At 37.7% G+C, this 27,204-nt stretch overlaps 3 protein-coding genes across 3 annotated transcripts; all 3 read left to right on the forward strand.

Moving 5' to 3' along the window:
• The first annotated feature begins 1,361 nt into the window (after positions 1–1,361).
• Positions 1,362–5,784, forward strand: LOC17882495 (ETO1-like protein 1). The gene is made up of 5 exons (XM_006286973.2): positions 1,362–2,263; positions 2,363–4,090; positions 4,411–4,702; positions 4,964–5,273; positions 5,388–5,784. Exons 1-5 carry the CDS (start codon positions 2,148–2,150, stop codon positions 5,606–5,608), a joined length of 2,667 nt encoding a protein of 888 aa, XP_006287035.1. The 5' UTR covers positions 1,362–2,147; the 3' UTR covers positions 5,609–5,784.
• A 2,571-nt stretch (positions 5,785–8,355) lies between these two features.
• LOC17884136 (protein indeterminate-domain 12) lies at positions 8,356–10,903 on the forward strand. Its single transcript, XM_006287735.2, has 3 exons — positions 8,356–8,619; positions 8,883–9,282; positions 10,192–10,903. The coding sequence occupies exons 1-3, from the start codon at positions 8,418–8,420 to the stop codon at positions 10,787–10,789; spliced, it is 1,200 nt and encodes a 399-aa protein (XP_006287797.2). The 5' UTR covers positions 8,356–8,417; the 3' UTR covers positions 10,790–10,903.
• Positions 10,904–12,680: 1,777 nt separating this feature from the next.
• Positions 12,681–27,180, forward strand: LOC17882009 (BEACH domain-containing protein A2). Its single transcript, XM_023780084.1, has 20 exons — positions 12,681–13,169; positions 13,347–13,419; positions 13,541–13,629; positions 13,891–14,026; positions 14,117–14,173; positions 14,425–14,547; positions 14,722–14,913; positions 15,030–15,095; positions 15,620–15,734; positions 15,889–17,024; positions 17,223–17,922; positions 18,059–18,161; positions 18,265–19,379; positions 19,460–21,122; positions 21,357–24,335; positions 24,524–24,832; positions 24,939–25,245; positions 25,338–25,484; positions 25,563–26,836; positions 26,920–27,180. The coding sequence occupies exons 1-19, from the start codon at positions 12,979–12,981 to the stop codon at positions 26,742–26,744; spliced, it is 10,683 nt and encodes a 3,560-aa protein (XP_023635852.1). The 5' UTR covers positions 12,681–12,978; the 3' UTR covers positions 26,745–26,836; positions 26,920–27,180.
• Positions 27,181–27,204: the final 24 nt, after the last annotated feature.

A 27,204-nucleotide genomic window follows, 5' to 3' on the forward strand; every position in this document is an offset into this window, starting at 1 on the left:
TTAACCATATCCTCTTTGCATGCCCTCTTGCTAGACAAATATGGGTCCTTTGTGAGATTCCCCATCCTGAAAACGGATTCCATGTAAGTTCCCTGTACCAGAACCTTTATTTTGTGTTGATGCTGGCCAAAAAGGCGAGAGGAGAAGGTCATGTAGCAAGATCGATCCCATGGATTTTATGGAAGCTTTGGAAATATAGGAACAATCTTGCTTTTGAAGGAAGGTCTTTTGGTATACAGGATATGGTTATGAAGATCAAAGAGGATACATGTGAATGGTTCCTTGCTCAGCAGGTGGAGAGGGAGGAAGGTGAACCTAATAGCCAGAAATCGAAGAGCAATGGTAAGTCTTGGAGGCCATCTGATAAACCGTGGTTAAAATGTAACATTGCTGCATCATGGAACAAAGAGAAAAAGATGGCTGGAGCTGCGTGGGTTTTGAGGAATTCTGAAGGATTAGTTCTCCTTCATAGCCGTAGAGCCTTTAATCCGGTTATTTCTAAAAGTGATGCAGAGCTGAGTGTTTGGCTCTGGGCCATTGAAAGCATTACCAGTCTTCACATCCCTAGGGTCATTTTGGCGTTTGAGGCAAACGATCTATATGAGACGGTGGCTCGTCCTTTGGCCTGGCCGTCTTATAAATTCCAATCTGAGGCTATTCTTGAAGTCTTAAAACCCATACCCTTTTGGAAGATTCACAAAGAGTGTTGTAGTGCTAATAAGGGTGCTTTTCTAATTGCGCAAAGCGTAACGGGAGAGGATCGAAGACATATGTGGCTACCGGCCACCCTTCATGGCTACATGAAGTGTTCGACGAGGAAATGTACGTTACGTATTAGTAATGTTTTGTTTACTCTCCTTTGATGGTGATTGTCCCTGATCCTTATGATTTTTTGTAACATTTTGTAAAAACCTTGAAGCTTATAATGAAATATTCAGACGAAAAAAAAAAAAAAAAGATTGAAGTTGTTTAAGATGATGTAATTCTCATTTCCACAATAGTTGTATTTTTTTATATTTCAGTTCCTATGTATATATGTTTTTTTCCTTGGTTAAATGTTATAGCTCATAGTTTAATTTATTTGATGATTAACTATGAATTTTTTCTACAATAAATTTCCAAATTAGATAACCAATCATAGGATTGGTTATGTTTTTTTTATTTATTATTAAATATATTTGATTTGAGGATTGAGACCCAAAAAAAAGGCTGTCTGAAACATATATGCTCGATCATTTTTGAATACATTATTTTAGAATGTATAAATTAATAATTAATCACCATTCTTCTTGAAGAGTGGCCGAAGAAATCGATAGTGGTGGTTACTGTTTATGTGGAGATCTTCAAAATATAAAAGAGAGAGAGAGAGAGGAGGATTATATATCAGAAAAAACAATTGAAAAGAAGAAAAAACTTTCCCTTTTACCAACGAAACAAAAGAGCTCAGAGAATTACAAAAGTGTGAATTTGGAAAACATTTCCCACTCTCTCTTTCGCTATATCTCTCTCTCACTTCGATTCACTTTTTTGCTCAAACTTGAACTTGTCCTAATCTCACACATCTCTCTGTCTTAGGGTTCTTCTCTTTTTCAAATTGCAGAAGCTCTCCCAGTAACATTGGTGGTGTTTCTTCCTTTACTCTCTTCTTCTTGACTCTGCTGGTTCAAAAGATTCTTACTTTTTGATGTCTAAGGCATCTTAGATTTGTTAGATTCTCTTTAATTTTTCTGGGTTTAGCTTAATTTTCACTTGAGCCTCTTAGATTATGCCACCACTGCTTGTAGATTATTAGGGTTTTCTCGGGAAAGCTTTGATTTTGGTGATTCATTCTCTTAATTTCTTTAATGGGTATCAGTTCCATGGCGATTTCGAGTGAGTTTTGTGCTTCTCATTTATGTATTTAGGTTTGTTCTACTTCTATCTTACTGCACATTAGTGGTTTCATAGAGAAATGCTTTAGCTTTAGGTGTTGGAAGATCTCATTGTACCAAAGTTCAGATTTTTTTGTATAGGAATCCCTTACTTAAGTAACCCTTCTTTACTTAGTTTCTGGGCTGAGGTAGTGTGAAATCGACAAGAAAATAGCGTGTTGATTACCCCTTCTGGCTATCCTGGAGATCTGGGATTTGTTTCATCTGTTATGTCAGATGAGGACTTTTTACCCATCTGATTCTTGTAAAGAACCACAGCTCAATTCCTTGAATCCACAATCATGGCTTCAAGTTGAGAGAGGGAAACTCTCTTCCTCTGCTTCTTCATCTGCGTAAGTGTTTTCCTTTTCTGTTTTCTGCTTGTTTTAATTGGTTATATATTGAGCTTGAGACGCTTTGGATATAGACTAATCTTTGGTCTTTTTTTGTAGTCCACTGTGCAGAGAATCATTTATCAAAGTTCCTGAACCGCAGATACTGCCGCATTATAAACCTCTCGACTACGTAGAAGTTCTAGCTCAGATTCACGAAGAGCTTGAGACTTGTCCTTTGCAGGAGAGATCGATTTTGTATTTGTTGCAGTATCAAGTGTTTAGAGGTCTTGGGGAGACCAAACTTAGACGGAGAAGCCTTCAATCAGCTTGGCAAGAGGCTACAACTGTCCATGAGAAAGTTGTGTTTGGGTCTTGGTTGAGGTATGAGAAACAAGGAGAGGAAGTTATCACCGATCTGCTTTCCTCTTGTGGTAAATATTCCGAAGAATTTGTGCCTCTGGATATTGCATCTTATTTCCCAGCCATTACAGCTTCTTCCTCTGAGGCAGCATCTGTGAAGACGAACCGCAGTGTCTCGAAAAATGTTGTGTTTAAGATAGGAGAAGAGAAGATATCTTGCCAAAGGCGAAAAATTGCGAGTCTTTCAGCTCCATTTAACGCAATGCTTTACGGTAATTTCACGGAATCACTTCTCGATGAGATAGATATGTCAGAAAATCATGTATCCTCATCAGCTATGCGGGTTGTTAGAGATTTCAGTGTTGTGGGTGTATTAATCGGAGTTTCCAAAAACCTTCTTTTGGAAGTCTTAGTTTTCGCAAACAAGTTTTGCTGTGAGCAACTCAGAGATGCATGCGATAGAGAATTGGCATCTCTGATTTCTTCTATTGAATGTGCCATTGAGCTTATGGACTTTGCACTTGAAGAGAACTCCCCAATCCTTGCTGCATCGTGTCTGCAAGTTTTTCTTTATGAGATGCCAGATAGTTTGACCGATGAGCGTGTTGTCGAGGTTTTGACTCGGGTTACTAGATCTCAAGTCTCAACCATGGCAGGAAAAGCTTCATTCTCCTTATACTCTTTTTTAAGTGAAGTCTCGATGTGTATAGATCTTCGGTCTGACAGAACATTGGGTTTCTTGGAGAAATTGGTTGACTTTGCAGAAAATGACCGCCAGAAAGTTTTGGGGTTTCATCGGTTAGGGTGTATGAGGTTGTTGAGGAAAGAATACCGCGAGGCAGAAGAAGCTTTTGAAACTGCTTTTAATTTAGGCCATGTGTATTCGGCTACTGGTTTAGCAAGACTAGGATACATCCAAGGGCATCGGCTTTGGGCTTATGAGAAGCTAAGCTCGGTTATCTCCTCTGTTTCACCGCCCCTCGGCTGGATGTATCAAGAAAGGTCTTTCTATTGTGAGGGTGATAAGAAATTGGAAGATCTTGGGAAGGCAACCGAATTGGACCCGACTTTAACATATCCTTACATGTATAGAGCTGTCACTCTAATGTCGAAACAAAATGCTAAGGCTGCACTTGAAGAAATCAATCGGATCTTAGGGTTTAAACTCGCGTTAGAATGCTTGGAAATCCGGTTTTGTCTTTATCTTGGTATGGATGACTATGAAGCAGCTCTTCGTGATATTCAGGCTGCCCTGACCTTGTGTCCGGATTATCGAATGTTTGATGGGAAAGTAGCTGGGAGGCAGCTCAGGACGCTTGTGTATGAGCATGTTGAGAATTGGACAACAGCGGATTGTTGGATGCAGCTATATGAGAAATGGTCGAATGTTGATGATATAGGTTCTCTTTCCGTGATCTATCAGATGCTCGAATCTGATGCTTGCAAAGGTGTTCTTTATTTCAGGCAATCTTTGCTTCTCCTAAGGTATTTTTTTTTAATTCAACACTCTTGAGTTCAATTTTTAATATGATTATCAAGGAAAACTGGAGTTCAATTCAATTCGGTGTTTTTAAGGTTTTCAGTTTTTGAAAAGGAATAGCTAAAGTGAAAACGGTTTGGTACAGTTTCAGCTTGAATTTGTTTTTTCATGAGATATATTAATTAGTTTTAGAGAACACAATTTTATCAGAGTGCAATTTTTCATGAAATGTATAAGTCAGTTATTTCAAATGTTTCTACTTGGTTTTTTTTTCCTAATAAGATCGTTAATCCAGCACCTCATTCTCATACCTTTGTTTTAACAGGTTGAATTGTCCAGAAGCAGCAATGCGTAGTTTACAGTTAGCCCGCGAGCATGCCTCGAGTGACCACGAGCGTCTGGTTTATGAAGGATGGATCTTGTATGATACGGGTCACTGCGAAGAAGGGCTACAAAAGGCTAAGGAATCCATTAGAATAAAGAGATCATTTGAAGCTTATTTCCTTCAAGCTTATGCCTTAGCGGAATCTAGCCTCGATCTATCAAGTTCTTCAACTGTTGTTTCACTGCTTGAAGATGCTCTTAAGTGCCCGTCTGATAGGTTGCGCAAAGGCCAGGTACTGTCATTCACCATCACCACATCTGTTTTTAAATCAGTGAAAATAAAAACTATGTCTCAGGTTTATTGGATTTGGTTATAGTAACTTCGGGTTGGTTGGATTTATTCTCTATTAGCCAATTATGTTACAGCCCACTTTTTTAAATGTCCACTTTGGTTTTGGTGTAAATAGTTAAGTTTCGAGCCGATTTGGTTTTGTGTTTATGCCCAAGCGATTAGATGCAGCCGGTTAACAATGCTGTTTGTGGTTTGATTTTAGGCTCTGAATAATCTGGGGAGTGTCTACGTGGATTGCGAGAAGTTAGACTTAGCTGCGGATTGCTATATAAATGCTCTCAAGGTAAGACACACGCGTGCACATCAAGGTCTAGCTCGTGTCCATTTCCTTAGAAACGACAAAGCTGCAGCCTATGAAGAAATGACCAGACTAATCGAAAAAGCTCAAAACAATGCATCTGCTTACGAGAAAAGATCTGAGTATTGTGAACGTGAACTCGCCAAATCTGATCTCGAAATGGTCACCCGGTTAGACCCTCTGCGGGTTTATCCTTATCGATATCGTGCAGCAGGTTTTCTATCTTTCTTATAACTCTTATGCTCTTCTTCTTCTTTTTTTCTTTTTTTTCCATCATCTCTGGAAAAGAATCGGCTTAACCTGATGAAACTCAAATTTTTCGTTATAGTGTTGATGGATAGTCGGAAGGAGAGAGAGGCTATAGCGGAGTTATCACGAGCTATCACCTTTAAAGCGGATCTGCATCTTCTGCACTTAAGAGCGGCATTCCATGAACACATAGGAGATGTGGGAAGTGCGTTGCGGGACTGTCGTGCAGCACTCTCGGTCGACCCTAACCATCAGGAGATGCTGGAACTCCATAGCCGTGTGAATAGCCATGAACCCTGAACCGCAACCCATACACAAGACTCAAGAGAGATGAAAGTAAAGTGTGAAAATCTGTAAAACTAAAAGGAACATACAGTTGGAATCTTGTAATCTCCTTGTCACCCTTTTATTCTTTTGTATTTGTTGTTGTTTTCCTTAAAATTCGATTTTATATCATCAACTCCTTTCAACGTAAACTTCTAAATTCCCACTGGACCTAAAACGTGAACCTTGATATATAATACTAACCTTAACCCAAGCTGATGACTATATTCTTCCCTATACATTTGTCCTCCCCTTTGTTTGTAACAAGAAATCGAATATTCATGTATGTATATTTATTTCCTTCGTATAGCATATGTAATATATTGAAGAATATTACACATTTCAAAAAAGCCTTTTTTGGAAAAGAAAAACAAAAAAGAAGAATATTCGGTGTTGCATGGGGTTTTTAGTAGTTACGCTCGTGGCTCTCGTAATGGTCATATGTTTTGTTTCTTTGGCCTAAAAGGGATTCCATCATAAACTATAGAATTTACGGAAATAGACAAACCTGTCCCAAGTGAATCTTATGAACGTACAAGACAAGTCTAAGGACAAAATCGACTTACCAAAATGTTCTTTGTGTTTTTTTTTTTTGGAATATTTATTTTGTTTATACAATCATTTTTAAAAAGAGATGATATAAAGTTAAAGAAGGGGTGAAATGAAGGAGTGCGAAAAATTCTTCTTGGTGGGGTTTAACAAGTATTTTTTTCAAAGGGATGGATATATGAGAATATATTATTAATCAAAAACTTAAAAAAAGGTAATTTAGAAAGAAAAAAAAAAGGAGAAAGAAGATAACACAAAAGTCATCCACAAGAGAGTAAATCATAGGAAGAAGTCGAAAACCAAAAAATTCAACAAAGTAATATATTCCATTTTGATATTCAAAGCCAAAATGCTTTTAGCTTGGCCATATTATGATTGCTTTGTATATCCTTTGTGTACTAGTGTATGTATTTTTTTCCCCAACCATTTTTTTAATAATCTTTATGAGTGATTTAACCTTATGGTATATATAGAAGACATGTTATTTTTCATGCACACAATCACATATTCTTTTGATTTATTCATAGCTTATATATGATAAGTCTCATTCCGATCAAGTGTGCCTTTTTAAGAGTTTTGTGTAATCTTATGAGCTACAGAAAAATCTGAAGAAAAAATAAGGGGGGGTTATTGGGAGGATGATTTTAAAAGAGTTTATGGATTTCTAAAGTTTAGAGATTTTAAGATTCTCAAAAAATTTTGTGGATTCTAAAATAATGTTTACCCAGATTTCTAGAGTTTAATAGATTCTTCATATGATAGATTCTATAAATACTTGTGAGAATTGCAGTATTTTGAAAGTTGTTTTTAATGACTAAATATGTAAGGAATCATTAAACCAATAACACTAGAATTTGATAGAATTGGAAAATCAATAAATACTCAACTTTTTGAATAACAAAGGATTTTAAATAGAATTACAAAATACATACACCAATAACAAGAGATTTTATTAGGAATCTAAGAATCTATAAACCAATAACAATGGAATCTTAAACTCTAAAAATCTTTAAAAATCATTCTCCCAATAACTCCCCCTAAGATAAAAGTTTTAGCAGCCTTTGTAGTAGTTAGAACTTAGAAATAGAAAGTAACACATCAGTACATCACTCAATTCATAATAATTCAATAGCACGAAATTGATCAAGTATACTTACCTTCTTGGCAATAAGTCAAACAATATCATCTTGGATTAGATACTTAAACTCCATTCAACACTTACTACAATTGGGTTTTGTTATAGTTCAACAACTGTCAACATATTATTCAAAGTATCGCAATGTCATAGGGAAAGTATACGACTTCCCCACGCTGAACTTGAATTTTCTCAGTACTACTAATACTAATCATCTACTATTATAAAACAAAAGTTGGCTAATTAAGTAGAGATTCTCTTACAAACTAAAACAAAACAAAAGCATTTTCCTCTATAAAAAAAACCCAATATATTGAAAAGAGGTAATTTTTTATTTATTTGTTTTATATAAAAAGTAATTATGACTTCCATTTAAGGAAATTAAGCCTGTTAAGTCTCATCTCACAATATTTTCCATTAATTGCACAAATTGATAGCTTAGCTTTTCTTTTTATTTTTCTTTCTGGGGTCTACTCTTTCTTTTCTTAATAGACAATTTAAAGTAAATGCTTAGAGTCTGGTCCTGTAATCATCACTCTTCTCAGTATAATGCAGAACACTTAGAAACAAAAGAAAATAAAACAAAAATAGTTAAAAATGTAAAGTCAAAGTCTTCACTTTCAAACACACACACACACTTGACACTACTATTCTCACCTCTGTGGTATTCATCTGCACATAGATAGAAAAAAAAAAAAAAAACTAATACAAAAATGGGAATCAAACAGTCTTTGCATTTATTGTAAGCACACAAATATATGTATATATATGATAGTGACATTGGAGAATAATCCATCATGGTCGTCCTCTTTGCTTTTGAGACTATACTGCTTATATACATGCATACATACATGTAGCATGTGCATACACTCAAGAAACTAAAAGAAAAAATATTGTTTTTTTCCTTCTTGCATATATAGCCAAAGAATGATGTCTTTCTGTGTACACTTCTTAACTCTCTAGGCACTTGCATCGAAGTTCCATATTTTTAAAGAGCTAGATCAGAATAAACCAAAGTTTGGATCTTTTCTTAGTTTTCTTCCAAAGTTTTGTTTTTTCTTTGGTTGGAGTTTTCTTCTTCCTTTAAGCTATAACCACGCCATGGCTAATATGTTTTTATCTCATTCCTTGTCCTATAAACTAAGCTCTTTGTCTACTGAAGCAAGTGCTTCTTCTGGTAACACACTCATCAGTAGTACTATCCAAGATTTCAGTGGCTTTAACCATGCAATTTCCAGTCTTTCTACTCACACAGAGACTCATAAGATCGCTAAGAAAAGGAGAGGCCTTCCTGGAAATCCTGGTATAAAAATACTATCTTTTTTACTTTATTTCGTTTTAGATTCTTGAAAAAAACCATTTGAATCCTGTAACTGCTGTTTTCACCTGGTTTTTGATTCCTGGTAGAATCTTGGAACCTTAACTTTTTTCATATGGGTTTCTGAGTACTAGCTAGAAGAATCTTGGAACTTCTTTTGGGTTGTGTAAAAAGTCTTTCCTTCCCTTTTTATAATTAGGGTTTGTAACAAAATCATCTTTTTCCTGATCATGTGAAACTTTTGGCAGATCCAGATGCAGAGGTAATCGCATTGTCACCAAAGACGCTTCTTGCAACAAACAGGTTCGTTTGTGAGATATGCAACAAAGGGTTTCAAAGAGATCAGAATCTACAGCTTCACAGGAGAGGCCACAACCTTCCATGGAAGCTGAAGCAGAAGAGCAGCAAAGAGCAACAGAGGAAGAAAGTTTATGTTTGCCCAGAGACAAGCTGTGCTCATCACCATCCATCGAGAGCTCTTGGTGATCTCACAGGGATCAAGAAACACTTTTGCAGGAAACATGGAGAAAAGAAATGGAAATGTGAAAAGTGTTCAAAGTTCTATGCTGTTCAATCTGATTGGAAAGCTCACACTAAGATCTGTGGTACAAGAGAGTATAGATGTGACTGTGGCACTCTTTTCTCGAGGTAAACCTTTTTTCTTTTCTTTTTTTCTTGGTATATATATTTTGTTTTTTGTTCTTATATATGTGAAGATCTTTCTTTGTTCCTTGTTACTGTTTTTTTCTTGGATTTTTTTTTACTGATATGTTTCTGTGACAAATCTAAGATGATATATTGTCTTATCTATATAGAGATAGGAGTCCATGTGACATATGTGGATCGATAATATTTCTTGGTCTGTATATATATAGATGAATTAAATGCTTTCGTGTGACTGATTTCAATTGTCTTCTTTTGGTTATGTTCTTTTGACAAATCTGCTTGTGGTCTGTCTATGGACTATATAGTTTGAGTACAATTAATTGCAGTGGTGGCAAAATTATTCATGGATTTAGACGTACATAACCATATTAATTTTGCGAAGAGTTAAATTTAAAGCTAATGTTTGTGAATATATAAATAAATTATAGTTCAATAAAAAATGGTTCTTTTTATTTTCTCGTTATATTGTATGTAAATTTTGTGTTGCATATATAATTGAAATTTGAAAGTGAGAGATATACATAAATTTTTAAAAAGCCTGCAGGTGAATCTTCTCCATCATCATCATATTGCTGAGAAAGAATCTTGATTTTAAAAAAGAATTTGTGTAATCTATGCATGATTTGATTTGCTATGTGTAAACTTGCATTGGTCCATTATTACAATAATAATAGGCTTTTCTTGAAATATTGAAACTTCTTTTCTTCTTTCTCTCTCTGTGTGCCGTGGTCCACTTCAAAACTTATATTTTACTTCTTGCTGTTGCATCATCATTGCTCATACGAACATGTACATACATATGAGCAAAACTTTTATAAATCTTTTTGGTAATTTGTTCATCTTCATATCTAATTATTTTTCTTTGTTTATGATCATATTTATATAAAACAGGAAAGACAGTTTCATAACGCATAGAGCGTTTTGTGATGCATTAGCAGAAGAAAGTGCAAGAATCCACTCAACGTCTTCTTCCTCCATTCTCACAAACCCTAACCCTAATCACTTTATGATCAACAAATCTTCTCCCTTGTTCTTCACGTCACCTCTTTGCGTCGAACCATCGCACTCCGCCGCGGCTCTTTCATCGACGGCAGCTCTCTCCGCGACTGCTCTCCTCCAAAAAGCAACGGCTCTCAGCTCCTCGGCTTTCGGAGGCGGTGGACAGACTCGATCAATCGGTCATCAACGACATCATCTGACCAAGAACGCCAACGAGCTTCTTGGTGGTGTTGACCGGGTCATGATGACGTCGTCTGAGTACGACCAGCTAGCTTCCACGTGGCAGAAAGCTGACCGTTTGACCAGAGACTTTCTTGGACTCACGGGTCACGGGGTGCACGTTAGCATGAGACCCGGTGGTGTGCTGGGGTACGCAGGTGGCGTGGCGTTTCCTATGTCGGCCTACGATACCGAATCTCATCATAATCACGAGTCGTCGTCGTTTCAGAAGGCTTACGATCTGGGATTCTCGGGAGCCCACTCTATGTAAAAGGGCAAAACTGGAATCTTACTTCCTTTTTATTTTGTTGCTTGAAAATTACTAAAGTGCCCTCGGAAAAAAAAGACACAGCATTTCTTTTTGGTTAATTTTCTAGGGATTATTCTAATTGTTACTACATTCTTATATTCTCATAGGAGAAATATATAATTTCGTTTTGAATATTACGTCCGTTAATAAACGTTATACGTAAATTTGACATGAACATTTTTATGTTTTTTTAAAATAAATGAAAAATATATAATTGGATCGACAAAAAAAGTCCCCATGGAAAAAACTGTAAACTCTTGGGATCGACGAATGTGTCCTCTCAAAGCCAGCTTCTTTGATTGTGATAGAGATACTACGACACAACTTCATATCCACGTACGTACATGTCTAATAATCATGCACTTATTTATGATAGATATATGGAGTAAAATCATTTATAACTCAAAATTTGGCAATTAGGTGGGGGCAAAAACTATTTATTGTTTCTGATTGCTGTTAACTAGTTTCTATCGTAATCACTAATCAGTGACAAGGATCTTATATTATTGATGGTATTTTATACGTGTTGCCACTATGTCATTAACAACGAACATGTATCACTTTCATCGCATACTGTGATGAATAGTCGCTTGATGGTCATTTATGTTGCCACTTAGGCCATTAGCAACAAACAACGAATACAAAATATATATACTCATCATATCACATGATCACAATATATAGTAGAAACAAATCATTATAAAAGCTTACTGCATGCTTCTAAAAACGAAAATTCACAACAAAAATTCAAAAGGAATAAGCTATAGAAACAACTTAAAAAGGAGGGTTAAGGAAGAATCAAATAAAAAAAAGAAATAGAAAACTACGAGGAATAATATATAAAGTAGAAAAAGATTAAAGAAACGAAGGTCAAAGAGCTTGTTGATGAGGACACGCATGAACGAACATACATGCCAAAGTACACTTTAAACCCAAAACAAAAACAAAAACAAGAACATACATCATGCGACCACTTTAAAAGTTATAAAAAAGAACATTGTTAATGGGATCAATATGGTTTCCTTTTCATGTTTTTACGAGCTCTTATAGTCCCGGCCGACCCATTCTATCTATACAACTTCTTTTTTGCTTTCCATTTTGCTTGTGATTACAAATTCTAGGTTGATATAATAAAAATGCATACGTACATAAAAATGCTTCGGGCTTACATTCAGATTCCAGACACATATATACACTCTTTAGAGTATTCTTTGGTTTTTAATGATGTAAAATACCGACTTGCAAATCATTTGCAATAGTCTAGTCTTATATCTTAATGATCATTTTGTATTGGCATTTACTTTATCAGGAAATCGTTTAGGTGAAATAAGATGAAGATATTTTAATATGATCACAAGTTTTTTTGTGATCTATTTAGATGGATGAATATGATATAGTGAAATTCAAAATAACAACATAATATGTAGATCTATTTGCACTATACCACATATAACGATATTTAGATCCATAAGGTGAATAAGTCAATAATCAACACAAGAGTCCTCATAAAATTGTCCCCTCATGGCTCATGACCATTATGTTGAAGGAGCTCTCGCCTCTCGCGGTCGCAGATAAAGTTTTTGGGATGATCGCCAAAACTGTTTTTAGCTTCCCTTGTTTACATCTAGATGGACCAAAATGATTATAAGAGAATAACGGGGTACGAATATGAAAATAGAAACATTTCAGGGGCCATAATAATTATAATCAATTAGGAGCTTAATTAATCTTGCGTTTAAATGAATAATCTATTATTAGGGAAATTAAATAAAGCAAATAGCGTTAGTGAGGGAGAAAGTGAGGTGATGACTTTTGACTATATGTTTGAAGCCGAGAAACAAGGCGCGGAGATACGAAGACGACGATGAACACATCTCAAACTTCTAATTTGCGAAGACATTGATCAAACCGACCCATTCGATTGATATTTCTCCTCCGTTAATCTCGAATCTTCGCCTTCTCCTTGCATATTGCACCAGCTTACAGAGTTTTGATTTCTGGGTTGTTGTTCGTATTTATCGATTACGTTTCGTTGTTGATTAATCGAGGAATCGGGTTGATTTCTGATAACCCAATCGGATCAGGGTCGTGTCGGACCGAGTCAGGATTGATCATCGGATGAATCTGATTGGAATCGAAACTGTGGAGCCATGAAATGGGGAACATTGCTTAAGGACTTAAAGGGTAAGGTTGGAGTAGCTGAATCAACCGCCGAGTTAATCGTTGAAGAAGCCAGCACTGTCAGTGACCCCCCTGCTCTCTCGCCGTCCTCATCAGCTTCCCCTTCCTCTATTAACGTTGTCTCTGCTCAACATGACTTCAATTCATTATCTCCTACAAGGTATGTTACTTGTGTCTTTAAATATAGGTTTGATTGCTACCTTCTTTTTGGTGTGTCTTTTTGATTTCGTATGAAGAGTTATTTGTTTTGTGAAGACAATTTATTATGAGCACTTTGGCTGATCAATGTTTGGCATAAGTAAGTAATCAGTGATTCTCTTCTTTACTCCTTGAAAAGCCGAGACAAACGTAAGTTGGAACTGGACTTCAAAAGATACTGGGAAGAGTTCCGTTCATCAAGCTCCGAACAGGTTTGTGTATGCGTGATTTTATCATTTGTTCATAGATGTTACCTTCATGTTATGTACAATCACTCAATCACTTAAAAAACAACTGGAATTCACTACTTCTAATCACTCATATATGTCACAGCAGGAGAAAGAAGCCGCCCTGGATCTGAGTGTCAATACGTTTTGTATACTAGTGAAGCAGCATGCTAATGTAGATCAGTTAGTTACCATGTAAGCCATTTCTAAATCTCTCTTTTCTATTTGTATGGAATCATATTCACCTAGTTTCATTTTTCTCCAAGAGATAATTTTGCAAGTCAACTAGGAAATTAATGTCTCATAGTCTCCACATGATTAAGGATTTTTTAAAGGGATCACACATTTCCTATCTTGAACGTTATTCTTCCTAGAGGGTCTTCTGGACTCTATTTCCCTGCTCAGATATCAGATATGAGCATATCAACCATATTGAGAATTTTATTTCAATTGCAGTTTAGTAGAAACACATATATTTTCTTTCGTCATTGGGAGAGCATTTGTGACAGATGTTGAAAAATTAAAGATTAGCAGCAAGACAAGATCATTGGATGTAGAGAAAATAATAAGGATTTTTTCGGAAGACACCAAGGTTTGCCTTTCCTTCTGATTACAGTGAAACAGGACATGTCACCTTCGCTTCTCTGTTAATCATGATTTTTTTATTTTTTTTTCCTTGCAGGAGGGTTTAAGTCATGGTGCAAACCTTTTAACTGCTGTTGAAGTCCTTGCATATGGGGTACCTTTTTGAGTTTAACATGCCTTTTAGTTTTTCCCTTACTCAGCTATAAGTTTTAACTTTATACCAATTTTTTTCTTCTTTTTTTTTATTTTTTTATTGAGATTGAATATCTGATAGCTAGATGGTATTTATTCTCACATGATTTTTGGACGCAGTAGAAAATTTTCAGGGTGCTGGCTCTTTGATGGCTTCTATATTAAATACTGTATTGGTTTATATGCTCAACCTGTTATATGTTCTCTTTTCAGCCTTTCGATAAACAATCTCTATTGGATTCTGGGATATTAAGTTGTCTAATACACATACTCAATGCGCTTCTGACACATAGTGTAGCCAGTGAAGGTGAAAAAACTGTTAACGCTGAAGAAAAGGTAAAGATGGCAGATGTAGTATTCTCCAAGCTAGACACTTGAGGTTCTGTTAAATGGTCCTAGTCAGAGTCATGCATAACATATGTTTCTAAAATGTAGCTGTTTCATGCTGGTCAAAGTGTACACTTTGCAATGCCTATCTGTTGAGACTTTCATGCATCCTCATTCTTGCAGGTGGAGGGGAATATTGTCCATATCATGAAAGCATTGGCAAACCATCCTTCTGCTGCACAGAGTTTGATTGAAGATGACTCCCTTCAGCTGCTTTTCAAAATTGTTGCCAATGGTTCTCTCGTGTCTCTCTCTCAATATAAAGAAGGCCTAGTTTCATTACATAACATACAGCTTCACAGACACGCAATGAAGGTAATTTGACCTGTTCTACAAATTGAGCAATGAGCAATGTGTTTTGCAACTAAAACTTATGTGAATGTTGCGATGCTTACAGTTCCATTTGTGATTCCCCTTCGTGTCACTTTCAGATTCTTGGGAATCTTCTTGTAAATGACAATGGTAGCACAGCAAGCTACATACGCAAACACCAACTGGTATGCCGTTGGATTCTGTAGAAAGCCTCACTGTGGAATATCAATTCTCGTGAGTTTCATGCTTATTTTTAAACTTATCTTAGGTCTCCCAAATGGTTATTAGGATACTTATGTTAATTTCACTAGAAGAATATCAAAAGCTAATGATAACTATTGGTTTTGTGCCCGACTGCCCATATACTCTTGTTGTCAGATTGCTATAATAGCTGCAATCTGGTATTAAACAATATTCCTTTTCTTGAACTAAGGAGTTTGTTTGAATACTTGTCCTTGGTTTGTGAACTTGAGATCTTTTTTAAGAAACTAGATCACTAAAAAAACTGCCTCAGATAGATCTTGTAACTAAGTACAACTATTTGGATTCCGTTAAGTGGGTAAGAAGTATGAACCAATAATTTGTTACTGCTAGATATGAAAGGTGCTTTTTCATATAGATTTTTTTTTTTTCTGGCACAAGTTAGTGGTATGACTGCTTGCCCTGTTTCAAATTCTTCTGACCTTTTTTCCGCTGAGTTCTTCTGCAGATAAAAATTCTCTTAGTGGCTGTCAAAGATTTTGATCCGGATTGTGGGGACTCATCTTATACAATGGGCATTGTGGATTTGTTACTTGAATGTGTGGAACTATCGTACAGACCTGGTAATTTGGCTTAGAAAAGTACATAAGAACTCAAAATATGTCAATTGTAGTGGAAAATGTAGTAAAGTGATATTGGGCAGTCACCTTTTTACGTTTGGATTTGCTAACTCCTCTGATTATGGTTGCTAATCTTAATCAAATTCAACTAATGTAGAAACTGGTGGGGTTAGGCTCAAAGAGGACATACAAAATGCACATGGTTACCATTTCCTTGTACAGTTTGCCCTGATTCTATCTTCTATGCCAAAAGATACGGTTTTTTCGTTCAATCATTCATCTCAACACAAAAATAGCGGTTCCGATGACTCTGAAAATCAGGCACCTCTTTCGTTGAATAGTAGTCAAAATTATGACCGGGCTTCACAATATTTCTCCCCTTCACTGTCCAGATTGCTTGATGTTCTTGTCACCTTGGCTCAGACAGGTCCCATTGAGTCACCTGGAGCAAGTAATTCACTATTGTCCCACACAAATCCCACTGCTAAAAATCTGTACGACGAGACATGGGAACAGGGACATGGTAAAGTTAAAGACCTTGAAGCTGTCCAAATGTTGCAAGACATCTTTCTGAAAGCAGAGAACAAGGATCTTCAGGCTGAAGTGTCAAACCGAATGTTCAAGATATTCACAAGCCATATGGAAAACTATAGAATGTGCCAAGAATTAAGAACTGTTCCACTTCTCGTGCTGAACATGGGTGGTTTTCCTTCCTCACTGCAAGAGTTAATCCTCAAAATTCTTGAATATGCTGTCACAGTTGTAAATTGTGTTCCGGAGCAAGAACTATTGTCACTTTGTTTCTTGTTGCAACAGCCAATCAATTCTGAGTTGAAGCATACCATACTCTCTTTCTTTGTAAAGCTCACATCTTTCGATCTACAGTACAAGAAAGTCCTAGGTGAAGTTGGTGTTTTGGAAGTCTTACAAGATGATCTGAAGCAGCACAAACTTCTCATGGGTCCAGATCAGCATAGTGGAGTTTCTAATCATTTGGATCGGGTACCTAGCTCACCTAGCTTCAAACAACATCTAGATAGTAAGGATGCCATCATTTCATCACCAAAGCTGATTGAATCTGCCTCAGGAAAGTCACCTATTTTTGAAGTTGACAGTACTATAACTGTTGGTTGGGATTGTATGATATCTTTACTAAAGAAATCTGAAGCTAATCAGGTAGCATTTCGTTCTGCCAACAGTGTAACTGTCATTCTTCCATTCTTGATCTCTGATGAACATCGTACCGGTGTTTTGAGGATTTTGTCATGTTTAATCACAGAAGACATTGATCAGGTAAGTCTACATCAAAGGAATATGTATATTAATTATTGATATTTTACAGTGTCTTCTTGTTTCTCGGATCAAATGTCAAATTCGATTAGTTTATTCAGTAGATTATGCCTATTGAGGCTCTGTAGCATAGGTATCAGAAATCCTTCATTTTTTTTTTTTTTTTTTTAACGGGTAACTCGTATCTTACCGTCCAACCAGGTCCATCATGAAGAGTTAGAAGCTGTTATCGATGTGTTGAAGAGTGGAATGGTCACTGGAATATCTGGGCATCAATACAAGCTTCACTATGAAGCTAGATGTGATACCATGGGTGCTCTGTGGCGTATTTTTGGAGTTAATAGCTCTGCTCAGAGAGTCTTTGGTGAAGCCACTGGTTTTTCTCTTCTGTTGACCACCCTTCATACGTTCCAAGGGGAAGAAGAGTGTAGGGATGAGTCTCTTTTATGGGTTTACATCAAATTGTTCAGATATTTATTGCGTCTCATGACAACTGCAGCCTGTGAGAATTCTATCAACAGGATGAAACTGCACAGTATCATTACATCTCAGATATTTTATGATCTTGTGGTGGAGTCTGGTTTGTTGTGTGTTGATCTGGAAAGACAGGTGATACACCTGTTGTTAGAACTTGCACTTGAAGTTGTGCTTCCACCGTTTTTGACATCAGAATCTATGGCCTCAGCTGAGATGGGAGAAAGTGAAAAAGCAAGCTTTCTTGTAAAAACCCCATCTGGCCAATTTAATCCTGACAAGCAGAGGATCTATAATGCAGGTGCTTTCAGAGTTCTGATCCGTTCACTGTTGCTTTTTACTCCAAAATTGCAGTTGGAGTTTCTGAATTTTCTAGAAACGCTTGCACGTGCCAGCCCATTCAACCTGGAAAACCTCACGTCAGCTGGTAAGAACTTTTTCTGTCCTAAGGTTCCCCTTGGGATCATTTATTGGCTAAGTCAACTTTAAAATCTTATCATTGTTGTTTATTCTCTTCTTCACTCTTGTCGCCTTTCCTATCTTAATGAATTATAATTGAGCAGGTTGCATAGAAATCCTGCTAGAGATTATCCACCCCTTTCTACCGGGTTCATCTCCATTTATTTCTCATGTTTTAAAGATTGTTGAAGTTCTTGGATCGTACAGGTAGTTGACCACAGCTAAAGAATCTAATACATAGTCTTAGGGTGACTACGTTTAATTGGATGGGCAGATCTTACTCATAATATACAGTCTTATTTTGGTGCAGATTGTCTCCATCCGAGCTCAAAATGCTGTGTAGATATGTTATGCAAATGAGGGTTATGAAATCGGGCCACTCACTAGTTGGTATGCTGGAAAAACTAATTCTCATGGAAGGCACACGTTTGGAGGATGTTTCCCTGGCCCCTTTTGTAGAAATGGACATGAGCAAAACTGGGCATGCTTCTGTTCATGTGTCCCTGGGAGAAAGATCTTGGCCTCCCTCTGCTGGTTATTCATTTGTTTGTTGGTTCCAGTTTTGTAATTTTTTGTCAACGGAAGGAAAAGAATCAGAAGTCTATAAAGCTGGTGGTTCATCAAAGACACACATTTTGAGTGGGCAGCAAAGTGAACAAAATGTTTTGCGGATATTTTCTGTTTGTGCCATAAGTGATGAAAGTCAATCCTATGCAGAACTTTACTTTCAGGAGGATGGCATTTTGACCCTTGCCACTAGCAATTCAAACTCTTTGTCATTTTCCGGATTAGAAACTGAGAAGGGCAAGTGGCATCACCTTGTTGTTGTCCATAGTAAGCCGAATGCTCTTGCTGGACTCTTTCAGGCGAGCGTTGCTTGTGTTTATATTGATGGAAAACTAAGGCACATGGGAAAATTGGGGTATTCTCCTTCACCTGTTGGGAAGTCTTTGCAAGTGATAATTGGAACGCCAGCTACTTGTGCCAGGGTTAGCGATTTGACATGGAAAATACGCTCATGTTATCTATTTGAGGAGGTTCTCACATCAGGCTGCATTGGTTTCATGTACATTCTTGGTAGAGGATATAAAGGTCTATTTCAGGATGCACATCTCTTAGGTTTCGTCCCTAATCAGGCCTGTGGTGGAGGCAGCATGGCTATCCTTGACTTACTGAACTCTGACATGTCGTCATCGTCTAGTATCCAAAAATTTGACGACAGTAATAGACAAGGCAATTCGAAGGCAGATGGTAGTGGGATTGTATGGGATCTTAAGATGTTAGGGAATCTTTCAGTTCAGTTACCTGGTAAGAAACTTATTTTTGCATTTGATGGAACATGCTCAGAGTTCATGCGCATGAGTGGCAATTTTTCCCTCCTCAATCTGGTTGACCCACTTTCTGCTGCTGCTTCTCTTATTGGAGGTATACAACGATCCCATATGATTTCATATTGTCCGTTTTATTTTCACCTTTGTTTCATTCTACGTTTCTCAATAATATAGGTATACCACGTTTCGGGCACCTAGTGGGAAATGTGTGTATCTGCAGACAAAATATGATTGGCGGTACTATCCGCTCTGTGGGAGGAATGGCTGTTGTACTTGCACTTGTTGAGGCTTCCGAATCTAGAGATATGGTATATATGTCTCTTTCACTGCTTGCATGTGCGCTTCATCAGAATTCTCAGAATGTAAAGGATATGGAAACATACAGGGGCTATCATTTACTAGCTCTGTTTTTGCGTCCCAAGATGGCGCTATTTGACATGAAATGTTTGGAGATATTGTTCCAAATTACTGCTTGTGAAGCTTTTTTTTCAGAGCCAACGAAGTTGGAGACGGGAAAAAGTACTATTAGCATGCCACCTACATTGATTACACCTGAAAACAACTATGAGGATCTTAGTCTGTCAATTTCACAATCTGAACATTCTTCAGTTAGATCTCATGGAGATGGAGATGCGGATGATATTTCAGAGTCCAAAGACTCTTTTAGTCACTTATCTGAGCTTGAAATGGGAAATAGTCCCGTTAAAACTTCAAAATGCATTGTCTTATCCAATGCAGATATGGTGGAACATGTCCTCCTGGATTGGACCCTCTGGGTGACATCCCCTGTTTCCATCCAGATCACCTTACTTGGGTTTCTGGAGAACATCGTCTCAGTGCGCTGGTACAGGAGTCACAATCTTACAATTCTGCGTCAAATCAATCTGGTGGAACATTTGTTGGTAACACTTCAACGAGGGGATGTGGAAATTGTTGTCCTAGAAAAATTAGTTGTTCTTCTTGGATGCATCTTAGAAGATGGGTTCCTTTCTTCTGAGCTTGAAAATGTGGTTAGGTTTGTGATTATGACATTTAATCCACCTGAAATTAAATCACAAAACTCATCAGCGCGCGAGTCAATGGGAAAGCATGTAATCGTGAGAAATTTGCTTTTGGAAATGCTTATTGATCTCCAAGTAACCATAAAAGCAGAAGAACTGCTGGAGCAGTGGCATAAGATAGTCTCATCAAAATTATTAACGTACTTCCTTGATGAAGTTGTGCATCCTAGTAGTATGAGATGGATCATGACCCTTCTTGGTGTTTGTCTCACTTCTTCCCTAAGCTATTCTCTAATTTATTTTTTCAATGGAGGTTATCCGAGGCTTATACGGGTACTTCAAAGCTTCTACGATTCTCCAGATATATATTACATTTTGTTCTGCTTGATTTTTGGAAAACCTGTTTATCCACGACTACCAGAGGTCCGGATGTTAGACTTTCATGAACTAATGCCAAATGATGGAAGCCATGTGGAGTTGAAGTTTATAGAGCTGTTGGATTCAGTGGTTTCCATGGCTAAATCTACTTTTGACAGAGTGATCATGCAATCAATGCTTGCCTACCAGTCTGGAAACCTTTCACAGGTGAGGGCTAGCCTTGTAGATGAGCTTGTTGAGGGAAATGAAGATATGACTGGAGACCTTCAAGGGGAAGCTTTAATGCATAAAACATATGCCGCACGGTTGATGGGTGGCGAAGCATCAGCTCCTGCTACTGCAACATCTATTATCCGTTTCATGGTTGATCTTGCGAAGATGTGCCCTCAATTTTCAGCTGCTTGCAGAAACGCAGAATTTCTCCATAATTGTGCTGACCTTTACTTTTCCTGTGTCAGGTATGCATCACATGCCTTTTGCATAAATATATGTTGTTAGTACCATTACTGATTAGATGTGTACATGCTTCTGTTATTCAGGATTCAAATTATTATTCCGCATCACTTTTAAAGAGTCATGGCATAGAGACACTATTTTTTTCACTAATCATCTATTCCTGGATGTCAATTGGTCCTAGATAATACCTGCAAGATGTTTTGCAAATTTTCACCAAAAGCTGGGTCATGTTGCAGGGCTTCACGTGCTGTGAAGATGGCTAAACAGTTCTCAGTGAAAGGAGAAGAGCAGAGTATAAGTGGTGCAGATGATAGCAGTTCCGAAAGCACTTTCTCTAGATTTCCTCACCAGGACCAGTCCACAAAAACCTCCATCAGTGCTGGAATCTTCCCTCAAGAGCAGGCCAGTGTGAGTTCTGAAGTCATGCCGGTACCTTCAGATTATGTGGCTATTGATAAGATGGAAAACATTCTTACAACAGTACCAGGGGATTCAATAAAATCATTTCAATGTCGTGAATATGTTAAGAAACAAGATGATGATCATGTTGGCCTTGTATCAGCCTCCAGTGAAATGGAATTTCTACATCTAAAAGGTAGTTCAAGTGAAGTTCAGCCAACAGATTCCCAGAGTTCTGAATCTTTCTCGATGTTTGAGTCTCCCCTTTTATCCGAAAAATCGAGTCTTGACGTTTCATTCACTCCATCACCATCTCCGGCTGTATCCTGGCTAGGTTCTAACTATAATGAATCCAAAAGTTCTACTCCTCTTCCGTCGCGTATCTTAGTTAGCGAATTTGATGCATCTATAGATCACACGTCAGGCTCACCTGCTGCCCATACAATATTTACCATTAGCCCAAAAGTTCTCCTCGAAACTGATGAGTCTGGGTATGGTGGTGGGCCGTGTTCTGCTGGAGCAAGTGCCATGCTAGATTTTATGGCAGAGGTATGTGCTGACTTAATGACTGAGCAGATCAAAGCAGTACAGGCTTTGGAAAACATTTTAGAAATGGTTCCTTTATATGTGAATCCTGAATCTGTTCTAGTATGTCAAGGCTTATGCCTTAGCAGAGTCATGAACTATCTTGAAAGGCGTCTATTGCGTGATGATGAAGAGGAGAACAAAACACTAGACAAAAGAAAATGGTCTGCAAACTTGGATGCATTTTGCTGGATGATTGTGGATCGTGTCTATATGGGAGGTTTTCCTCAACCAACTGGAGTCCTTAGAACCCTTGAGTTCTTGTTATCGATCCTGCAATTGGCTAACAAAGATGGTAGGGTTGAACAAGCCACTTCTTCAGGGAAGGGTCTGTTATCTATCGGAAGAACAACCAGGCAACTCGATGCTTATGTGCACTCAGTCCTGAAGAATACAAATAGAGCAATACTGTATTGTTTCCTACCATCGTTCTTGATACTTATTGGAGAGGAGGACTTACTGTCACGTCTGGGATTGCTTGTTGAATATAACAAGAGGAAATCTTCAAATTTAAGCGTTGAGGAATCTGGAATTGATATCTCAGCAGTTCTTCAACTGTTGGTTGCACACAAGAATATTATATTTTGCCCTAGCAATCTTGATAGAGATTTGAATTGCTGTCTTTGTGTGAATTTAATATCTCTACTCCATGACCAAAGAAAGGATGTACAAAATATGGCTTCTGATATTGTCAAATATTTGCTGGTTCAGCGAAAATCTGCCTTTGAAGATTTGCTTGTCAGAAAGCCGCACCGAGGAAAAAAAATCGATGTACTACATGGGGGTTTTGATAGATTGCTCACTGAAAATCTTCCAGAATTCTCTAAGTGGCTTGAGAACTCTGAACAAATTATAAATAAAGTACTCGAACAGGGTGCTGCAGTTATGTGGATACAGTACATAGCTGGCTCGGAAAAATTTCCTGATGTTAGAATGAAAGGCATGGATGGTCGCCGCACTAGAGAGATGGAGAGAAAATCACGAGATACGTCAAAGTTAGACCAGAAACACTGGGAGCAGGTAAACGAGCGAAGATATGAACTTGAAATAGTACATGATACAATGTCCACTGAGCTTCGAGTTGTCCGACAAAATAAATATGCTTCAGTTCTTCATGCCGAGAGTGTGTGGCAAACTCATCTCCAACAACTTGTACACGAACGTGGTATATTCCCATTGCGTATTTCACAGGGTTATGAAGATAAATGGCAACTCTGTCCTATTGAAGGCCCATATAGAATGCGGAAAAAGCTTGAACGATGTAAACTGAAAATTGATAGCATCCATAATTTACTAGAAGGGTTGGAGCTTGGGGGAATTGAGCTATTCAAATCCAAAAATGAAGATGGCCTAGTTATTTCTGATATGGATTCTGAGCAAGCTTTCCTGCTAAGTGAACTTTATAGCGAGTCATTTTTCGAAGAAGCTGATGACCATAAGGATGTTCCTTCTGCTAGAAATGGATGGAATAATTGTAGAGCTAGTAGCAAAAGTGAGGCAAATCTTCAGAATACTCTTTCTTTTGGTGGCAAGTCTAGTAGTACAGCATCTATTCCGATAAGCATAAACACAGATGCAATATCTGAGACAGGATCTCCTATAAAGTCATCTTCTGGTAAAATGGACGAAATCAGAGCTGTGGAGGAAAAATCAGAGAAGGGCCTGAATGATGATGGTGAGTATTGGATCAGACCTTATCTGGAACATCTTGAAAAGATTAGGTTCCGATATAACTGTGAGAGAGTTGTTGGTTTGGACAAACATGATGGGATCTTCTTAATAGGAGAACTCTGCCTATATGTGATAGAGAATTTTTACATTGATGATCATGGATGTATCTGTGAGAAGGAATGGGAAGACGAGCTATCCATTATTGATCAGGCTCTAGGTGTAACAAAACAATTCACCGGAAGCTTGGAATCACAGTCCAAGTCTAGCAGATTATGGAGTACAACTATGAAAAACAGCAATGTAGGGGGCAGAGCGTGGGCATATGGTGGTGGGGCTTGGGGGAAGGAAAAAGTGCGTGTGACTGGTAACTTGCCACATCCTTGGCGTATGTGGAAGCTAGATAGTGTTCATGAGATTTTAAAACGTGATTACGAGCTGCGTCCAGTTGCTGTTGAGATATTTAGCATGGATGGATGTAATGACCTCCTCGTGTTCCACAAGAAAGAGAGGGAAGAAGTATTCAGAAATCTCCTTGCCATGAATCTTCCAAGGAACAGCATGTATGTCATCTTGTTGCTATTCATCTCATTTTATTTTTCTTTTAAATTTGACGCTCTGAGCATATTCTCTGTTTCTCATTTTTCTCTAGTCACTAACAAAAGTGCTGAGCACTATATAGCTTATTCCTCCATGAGGCCTTCCCTAAATCTATGAAGTTGTTGTTATTCTCTTATGTTTTTTTTTTCAGGCTCGATACAACCATATCAGGATCTGCGCAACAGGAAAGTAAAGAGGGTAGCCGTCTATTCAAATTAATGGCAAAGTCTTTCACGAAAAGATGGCAAAATGGGGAGATCAGCAATTTCCAATACCTAATGCATCTCAACACCTTAGCAGGGCGTGGATACAGTGATCTCACACAGTATCCAGTATTTCCGTGGATCCTAGCAGATTATGATAGCGAGAGTCTTGATTTGTCAGATCCAAAGAATTTTCGCAAGCTTGACAAACCAATGGGTTGCCAGACGTCTGAAGGAGAAGAAGAATTTAGGAAAAGGTTTACTGAACTATGTTTAGTGTGTCTTCACCATACTACAGTTTTTCCTTTTTAATGTTGCAATCATATTCAATAACTGCTTCTCATGCTTTCCTTTTCATTTCAGATATGAGAGCTGGGATGATCCAGAGGTTCCAAAATTTCATTACGGTTCTCACTATTCAAGCGCTGGCATTGTTTTGTTTTACCTTATTCGCCTACCACCATTCAGTGCTGAAAATCAGAAGCTGCAGGGTGGTCAATTTGATCATGCTGATCGACTTTTTAATAGTATTAAAGAAACTTGGCTAAGTGCAGCTGGAAAAGGAAATACATCAGATGTGAAAGAACTAATTCCTGAATTTTTCTACATGCCTGAATTCTTAGAAAATAGATTTTACCTTGATTTGGGTGAAAAACAGTCAGGGGAAAAGGTAAACTTAGTTGTTCTCATGGTGCTTTAATAGATGAATGTACATTAAATTCTCTGTTTTCCTTCATGAGAAAGTTCCCTGTATTATTATAGGTGAGTAACGTATTTTTACCTCCTTGGGCTAGAGGGAGTGTTCGTGAATTCATCCGCAAGCACAGAGAAGCTTTAGAGTCCGATTATGTTTCAGAGAATCTGCATCATTGGATAGATCTCATATTTGGGCACAAACAGAGAGGAATGGTACACTATTTGTTATCAGTTTGGTGGCCAACAGAGAATTTGCTCCAAAATATCTAATCATGAGGTTTTTTTTTTCAGGCTGCAGAAAAAGCTGTAAATGTTTTCTATCATTACACCTATGAGGGGAATGTGGATGTGGATGCAGTTACAGATCCTACCATGAAGGCATCCATACTAGCACAGATTAACCATTTTGGACAAACACCAAAGCAACTATTCCAGAAACCTCATGTTAAAAGAAGGACAGACAGAAAATTCCCACCGCATCCTCTGAAACACTCGATGCATCTTGTTCCTCGTGAAATACGTAAATTCTCATCATCTATAAACCAGATCATCACTTTCAATGAGAGGTTGCTTGTTGCCGGCTCTAACTGTTTCCTGAAATCCAGAGGCTATAAGAAATACATAAGATGGGGTTTTCCAGACATGAGTTTGAGATTTATGAGCTATGACCAGGACAAGCTCTTATCCACCCATGAAAATCTCCATGAAGGCAACCAGATACAGTGTGCAGGTTTTAGTCATGATGGGCGCAGTGTGGTCACTGGAGCAGACGATGGTGTAGTCTCTGTGTGGAGAGTCAACAAGGATGGCTTGCGTGGTTCACGGCGTTTACAGTTGGAGAAATCCCTATGTGCACACACAGCCAAGGTCACTTGTCTACGTGTAAGCCAACCTTATATGATGATTGCAAGTGGTTCAGATGACTGTACAGTAGTGATATGGGATCTCAGTTCTTTAAGTTTTTCAAGGCAGCTTCCGAATTTTTCGGTTCCCATCTCAGCAATCTACATAAATGACCTTACAGGAGAAATCATAACTGCTGCTGGAACTTTACTTGCGGTTTGGAGCATCAATGGCGATTGCCTTGCTGTGGTTAACACTTCACAATTACCGTCAGATTTGATAGTATCCATAACAGGCTCAACGTTTTCTGACTGGCTGGAAACAACCTGGTACGTGACTGGTCATCAAAGCGGGGTACTTAGAGTGTGGCAGATGGTACATTGTACTGATCCGCTGAGTGCGGAGAACAAAAATGCTAGCAACAGAACAAGAGGGATACATTTGGGGGATCAGGTGCCAGAATACAAGTTGCTTCTACACAAGGAGTTGAAATTTCATAAGAAACCGGTCACTGCTTTACATCTCACAATCGACCTGAAGCAACTACTGAGTGGTGATTCAGCTGGACATTTGCTTTCATGGACAATACCAGATGAGATATTAAAAGCTTCATTCAAAAAAGCTTCATAGTTTAGAGTCAGAAGTATCATCTAGAACTAGGAATAGAATCTAGACCAATTATTGATGGTCAGGAGACTCAAGGACTGAAGCACCTATAGGAGGTAGATAAAAGTCAAAAGACCTCTTGGAAAAGTTTTGCCTTTGTTTAATCTCTTACCTTAAACTGATTTTTCTTCATCTGCAGATTTGCAGATTAAATGTTGTTGCAGAAAGGAGAAACAACAAAGCGAGACAAAAACGCTTTCATTTGACAATAACCAACAGGCTTGTCTTTAGTATTTGTGCAAATGTATAGTTAACAGGGTATTTGTGTGTACAGTAGACTTTTCTGTAAAGAATAAGCTGGACAAAACATTCAGTATTAGAGCCCAATCTATATATTTCTCAGTTGTAATCATCTATTTTGTTACTATAGTTGCTTAAGAACTTTTAATTTGGACTATTACTCTAAAAGTACAAAATCATAGTA

The sequence above is a fragment of the Capsella rubella genome, unplaced genomic scaffold, assembly GCF_000375325.1.
Source record: "Capsella rubella cultivar Monte Gargano unplaced genomic scaffold, Caprub1_0 scaffold_6, whole genome shotgun sequence".
Taxonomy (NCBI): domain Eukaryota; kingdom Viridiplantae; phylum Streptophyta; class Magnoliopsida; order Brassicales; family Brassicaceae; genus Capsella; species Capsella rubella.

Coding starts and splice junctions, on each gene's coding strand:
- LOC17884136 (XM_006287735.2), top strand. CDS start 8,418: ATGGCTAATATGTTTTTATCTCATTCCTTGTCCTATAAACTAAGCTCT. Junction 8,620..8,882: donor AGGCCTTCCTGGAAATCCTG/GTATAAAAATAC, acceptor AACTTTTGGCAG/ATCCAGATGCAGAGGTAATC. Junction 9,283..10,191: donor TGTGGCACTCTTTTCTCGAG/GTAAACCTTTTT, acceptor TATATAAAACAG/GAAAGACAGTTTCATAACGC.
- LOC17882009 (XM_023780084.1), top strand. CDS start 12,979: ATGAAATGGGGAACATTGCTTAAGGACTTAAAGGGTAAGGTTGGAGTA. Junction 15,735..15,888: donor GGAACTATCGTACAGACCTG/GTAATTTGGCTT, acceptor CAACTAATGTAG/AAACTGGTGGGGTTAGGCTC. Junction 17,923..18,058: donor GGAAAACCTCACGTCAGCTG/GTAAGAACTTTT, acceptor ATAATTGAGCAG/GTTGCATAGAAATCCTGCTA.
- LOC17882495 (XM_006286973.2), top strand. CDS start 2,148: ATGAGGACTTTTTACCCATCTGATTCTTGTAAAGAACCACAGCTCAAT. Junction 4,091..4,410: donor CAATCTTTGCTTCTCCTAAG/GTATTTTTTTTT, acceptor TTGTTTTAACAG/GTTGAATTGTCCAGAAGCAG. Junction 5,274..5,387: donor TTATCGATATCGTGCAGCAG/GTTTTCTATCTT, acceptor TTTTCGTTATAG/TGTTGATGGATAGTCGGAAG.